The 6,338-nt window shown below is 37.0% G+C and overlaps 1 protein-coding gene across 1 annotated transcript; it reads left to right on the top strand.

The window, feature by feature from the left end:
• The first annotated feature begins 1,660 nt into the window (after positions 1–1,660).
• LOC132844169 (serine protease 27-like) lies at positions 1,661–3,543 on the top strand. Its single transcript, XM_060867368.1, has 7 exons — positions 1,661–1,721; positions 1,831–1,851; positions 1,974–2,142; positions 2,236–2,504; positions 2,923–3,068; positions 3,193–3,368; positions 3,474–3,543. Exons 1-7 carry the CDS (start codon positions 1,673–1,675, stop codon positions 3,478–3,480), a joined length of 837 nt encoding a protein of 278 aa, XP_060723351.1. The 5' UTR covers positions 1,661–1,672; the 3' UTR covers positions 3,481–3,543.
• The last annotated feature ends 2,795 nt before the right edge of the window (positions 3,544–6,338 follow it).

Genomic DNA, 6,338 nt, shown 5'->3' on the forward strand with positions numbered 1-6,338 from the left:
AACTGGTTATTTTACTGTATTTTGTCTACTTTTTTAATAATTCTTATTTTAGCTTTTTGAACTCTATTTTATTGTGCACGTGTGTATTTTTAAGTGTATGTGTGATGTCAAACGCACTGTGAAGCACTTTGGTCAGCTGTGTGGCTGTTTGTAAATGTGCTATATAAATAAAGATGAACTTGAACTTCTTAATGAGTGTTTTGTCATGTAGAGCTAAGACAGGAGCAAGTGCAGAATTCTTCATTTGCACAGAATAATATACTTGGTGGTAATATAAACTATTACCTAACCCTAACCCTAACGCAATGCCTAACATAAAACATGAATAAACTGAATGGGTGGGAGCTGAATGAAATGCACAACTAATGAAGAGTTTGAAGGTGGATCTCTGGTTTGACAGGGAAATGCCCACGGTATCTGGGACACATATATTTATTATTGGATCACTTGACTGATGTCTTCCTGGAAAAAAATTACACAATGATTTTTATTTCATCAAAAAAAAACTCCTACAAAAAATCTTCTACAATAAAAATCTACATAAGAAAAGAAAAGATAAATTTTTTTCTTAAACATATTAAAATCTAAACATATTAGCACTCAGCAGGTCACCTTGTCCTCTCAGTGAATTCTTTCACCTCTAGTCTTTCTTTCATAATCTCTAATATAACAATTCTATTAATCTCAGCTATTGTGTCATTCAGCATTTCAGTCCACATTGCACTTGCAATTATCATCATGATGAGCAGGAAATCAATGCTTTTAACATGAACTATGACAGGAACACATCCACACCTTATTTTAAATTCAGTAACAAGTATGTTTTTTGTTTGTGTGTTTGGTTGGTTGGTTTTGTTTGTTAAATAAAATATAAGAAGTAAACCTTCTTAGAATTAAACAGTAATAGATTTACAGTGCCAGGGGAAATGTAAGGCACAGTGGCACAAATTGAACTTTCCTTTACTTTAAGACATTTTATGAACAAAGACATTCCAAAAGCCAAATTCAAAATCATTACAGCGGATCTGTAGCAATACCAAGAACAATTGTGTAAGAACTAAGTGTACAAATAGAAAACAATTATACCAGGAAATTGCTGGACTTTCCGAAGCATGGGTCAAATCCTGGTTTTACCATTTGTGTCCTGTATAATATAAATAGTTTTGGATAAAACTGTTAACCAAATGACAAATTAATTTACAAGTTTAAAACTACCAATTTTTCTTATGGTCATGTTTTCTAAAATATAGGAAAAGTACAGAAAAAGGACAGAATCCTTTGTCAGAATTGTTAAGGAGCCTAATCTTTATTCTGTCATTCCATTTCTCTGATGGTTGGAATAGCATTACTAAAAGGTAAGCTTGTCGAACAGAACATTAGCTGGTCCCTAGGCTGCCCAGAGCATGGTATCAAACTGACCCTATTCAGACCATAGGATCGTGTACTGATCTAATTCTGTGTGTCACTCTGTATTCTCTGTTTATCAAATTCAATCTATATTAATTGATTGGATGTCTAGAAGGGTATGTAATTAGGGAATTCCGGCAATATACTGTAACAGGTTAAACCAGTGACACTGTTGCAGTGATACTGGGTACATATAAGGGAACAGGAGAGAGGACAAGAACACTTGCTCACTTGAACAAACAGAGACAGAGAGCTGAATGCAAAGATGCTGAGACTTGAGTGTGTATTCGTGACCCTGGTCTTGTACATAAAAGGTAAGGTATTTGCAATGATAACTCTTAGCTCACATACTGTATGTTGAATATTCTGTAACAACAGGGTCAACCTCACATTTTCTGACACATATTCCTTTTTTACTTTCAGGTTCCCATTCTCAGCTCAGTGGTAGGTACTTCTATTTATCTCCCTCAATGTTTTCTGAAGGCATTTCTATTCCTTTATTTTATTCAGTCAGATCCTGATGACATTTGTTGACACTGGGACTATAACTGATGTTTTTATTTCAGAATGTGGAACTGCACCTTTTAACACCCGTATTGTGGGTGGACAGAATACCACAGATGGGTCGTGGCCATGGCAGGTTAGTTTACAGAACCCTCTGTATAATGGCCATTTCTGTGGAGGATCACTAATCAACAAAGACTGGGTTCTGACAGCAGCCCACTGTTTATCCAGGTACAATTTTACAGGTAACACTGCACTAATATTTTTCAGAAGGCTAACTAAACAAACGACTAAACACTTTGATTTCTTTCTTTATCCTTTCAGCGCTAGCATGTCTAGCCTGACTGTGTATTTGGGGAAACAGACTTTAAAAGGCTCTAATCCCAATCAAATTGCAAGAAGTGTTAAACAGGTGATCATTCACCCCAGCTACAACAGTGCAACTCAGGACAATGACATTGCCCTTCTGCTTCTGAACTCCTCTGTCACCTTCACAAACTACATCAGACCAGTGTGCCTTGCAGGGCAAGGCAGCAGTTTTTCAGATGGCACCAAGTGCTGGATTACAGGCTGGGGAAGCGTCGCATCTGGAGGTAACATATATACACATGCACACATACACAGGTCCCTGGGCACAAGGAAACATTCTCATACTGTACAACAAATTTAAGTTATAGAGGTGTTTTATTTAAATAAACATATAAGTGTCTCAGTAGTAGAGGTGCTGGGTTTGGGTGCTGATCAATGCCCCAAAAAACAGGAAACTGTGTAATTGTGTAAGGATTCTAAAATTCTTAGGCAGGCTAAAACAGCTCTACACCAAGCTGCCAGAGCTTCTGATATCTAAGGACCCTATGCAGAATTTAAGGTTGTGAATAGTTGCTGTACTTGAACCTGAAGCCTGGTCTCAAGAAAGCAGTACAAATCAGAGCATTGTTGGCTTATTGCAGCCAAACTGGGGTATAATTTATTACCTTTTGTAAGATATGTTGTGTATGTTTTTGTGTGTAGTGCAACTGCCATCTCCTGGTGTGCTGCAGGAGGCAATGGTACCCACTGTCAATAAATATATTTGTGATTTTCTACTGGGATATGGATCCATTTCTACAAACATGATCTGTGCTGGTTATCTCCAAGGAGGCACAGACACATGCCAGGTATGCATAGAGTCACAGATACAACGTTAACAAATATCTGAAAAATATGATGTAGATCAACCTTATATTGTCAACAAAATAGAATTTGTTGTGGTCCCAACAAAAGTTTTATCTTTTATTGAAGGGGGATTCTGGAGGTCCGATGGTGACTAAGAAGGGTGCAGTCTGGATTCAGACTGGAATCACTAGCTGGGGTGAAGGCTGTGCTCAAGCCTACGCACCTGGTGTGTATACTCTGGTGTCTCAGTTCCAGACCTGGATATCCAGCATCACCAATCAAAATCTGCCTGGCTTTATCATGTAAGATATTATTTGGTCATGAACATTAAATATGGGTATGATTCATTGATTGAAAGCAAATGACTCACTAACACTTGTTCATAACATGTACTTGTGTCTTGACAGATACTAACACAGTGGAACAACCGGTGGCTGTACTGATGTTTCAGGCAGAAAGAAAGCATCTTAATTTACCAGTGACATTTATTATGTTATATACAATGTATAAATATGAATTATAGATGTCTATGTTTATTTATTTTTTTACAGAGATGAATCTAGAAAATTGTCAAGACATGACATTGTAATATAAGTTTGATTTTAATAAAATTTAAAAAATAAATAAAATTTAAAAAATTTTGTGATGGTACAGTACTACATTTACAGGGTATTACATATTTTGTAATGTATGTTATGATGTTTTTAATGTTTAATTTACTGTTCATACAATTAAAGAGTATTTACCAGTGTAAAACATTTAGTTGGTAAAACATCATTTCATGCAGCTTAAATATTAAAAACATTCTATATATGGAACATCCATATATAATTAAAATGCACATAGTTTAACATCGTTGATTGCATCACCATCTGGCCCCACAGATCAGTCTCCTTGCTGGTGTTGCTTGAACTTAGTGCAGATTTGACACTTTAATTATACTGTTCTACTTGAACATGTTGTTGGGGTTAAGGGAACAGCTGTCTTCTAGCTTAGGTCATATCCTCTATGTATAGTAAGGTTATGTTCATGCTCCACAAGGTTCTGATTTAGGCCCACTGCTTTTCTCCTTATATATTCTACCTCTGGGAAAATTACTTGCAAACTTTGAACTAGCTTGCACTGCTATTTTAATGATCGAAAATGACAGTTATATGTTTCAGCTAAATCAGAGGAGAGACACAAGCTTATTTAAGTTTGAAGAATATATAAAGGATATTAGATGGGGGTTGCTTACAAACTTCCTCCTGCTTATCTCTGACGAGACAGAAGTTTTTGTACTAGGACCACAGGCAGCCTGAAGTAACCTTTCTGATTACAGAGTAACTCTGGATGGTCTTTCTATTACATCATGTGCAGCAATAAAAGACCTCGGTGTGATTATTGATACTGATCTCTCATTTGAAGCTCACATAAATAATATCACAAGGGTAGCCTGCATTATCTCAGAAATATTGCTAAGATATATGATGTCACTACATGCTACATGACCTCTAGGTTGAATTATTGTAATGATCTCCTGTCTGAATGTTCCAGTAGGAGCACAAACTCCAGTTAGTCAAGTATGTGGCTAGAATCTTAACTCAAACTAGAAGATATGAGCACATTACTCCTATCTTATCCACACTGCAATGGCTCCCAGTCAAATTTCACATTCTACACAGCCACTCCTGGTTAGTATTCCTGGGGTTCTCTATGAGGTCATTTAAAAGGTAGAAATATTAGAATTGTGGGTGTAATGCTGGGAATATTCAATGGGATATGATCAGCTGGTATCAACAGGAGAGTGGGTTAATATATTTCATAATTCTCTATTCTATTTAGGCTTTGTTGTATTTATGATAAATGTGCATAATCACTTTGTTTGTTATATAAGTTACCTGACCTAGATATCATTACTATAATTACCTTCCAATAAATAACTACTTGCAGTTATACAGTTATTACCTGCATGAACCTCTTGTTTCCTGAGTCATATCTGGATACTGTATGTGACCTAGCAGTGACACATTTCTGACACAGTGACACATTTACTCTGTATATACTGTATTTTTCCATACATTTCATTTCTATTATTTATTTTTATTCATTTTGTAAGGGAGACGTGCAATGTAAGTATTTCCTCGTATGGTCTAAACCATTGTGTTTTCACTGTGGACATGACAATAAACCTCTTGAATCTTAAATTTCTATATATTTTGTAAAATGACTTACTGCTAGGTGTAACCATGACTATTATTATAAAGAAAGAGTTATTAGGCAGCAGTGTCTTAAGGCTTTATTCCTGATGACTTGTATATATGATTTTGATAACCATTATTATCCACACTGGCCGTAAATATGCTTCATTTTTTGACAGGGTAGGATTTTCTCTGATTTCTATAGACATGTAATCCATCATTAACATTGAAGGTCCTTATGTTAAATCTAACTTGAAGAAGCTTTGTAAATGTGGTAACCTAGTGGTTAAAGTGGTTAAGGTGTTGAATTACTGATCAGAAGGTTGCAAGTTAAATCCCAGTTCCATGAGCAAGGCCTTAAACCTTGGTTGCTCAGTTGTATAAAATGAGATAATCCACATTATCAACTCGGTAGAAGTATTATTCTGACCACTAAAGACAGATTCACAACTAACCTGCCTGATCTGTCTGCACATCTTACTGTACCCTTAAACACATACAATCTAGATATAATGTATAACAATCTATAACCTTTAGTGAAAGTGGAGAAAAACTAAATTAGAGGATTTTAGAATTGTGTATAAAGACAATATGTCTAGCTATAGACAGGCTATAAAAGCTGCTAGGGCTCTGAGCACCTAAGCAAACTCTAATGCCCCTTTTCCACCAAGGAATTTTGAGTGCTGGTTCAGAGCCAGAGCCTAATTTAAAATCAGTTCTTTCTTTTTCGACACCCAAAGCACTTGCTCTGAACCAGGAAACGGTTCCAGGAACCAGGAAACCAGTCAATGACTGTGCCAGAGGCCGTGAGCGAGCACGAGCAGACTGGGAACAGACCATTAATGGCCCTGCAGGACCTGGGACCTTGGAGTGGGGTCCAAGTACAGGTTATAGAACCTGATAAAGGTGTGCGGAGAGGACCAACCTGCTGCAGCACAAATATCATCAAGGGGGACACCCCTGGCCAAGGCAATGGACGAGGCAATACTCCTAGTGGAGTGAGCCCTGATACCGAGAAGCGAGGCAAGACCGCACACCTCATAGGCCTATGCTAATGGCCTTCACCACCCAGTGCGCCAGGCGCTGCCTGGA

The sequence above is a fragment of the Tachysurus vachellii genome, chromosome 4 (assembly GCF_030014155.1).
Source record: "Tachysurus vachellii isolate PV-2020 chromosome 4, HZAU_Pvac_v1, whole genome shotgun sequence".
NCBI classification, from domain to species: domain Eukaryota; kingdom Metazoa; phylum Chordata; class Actinopteri; order Siluriformes; family Bagridae; genus Tachysurus; species Tachysurus vachellii.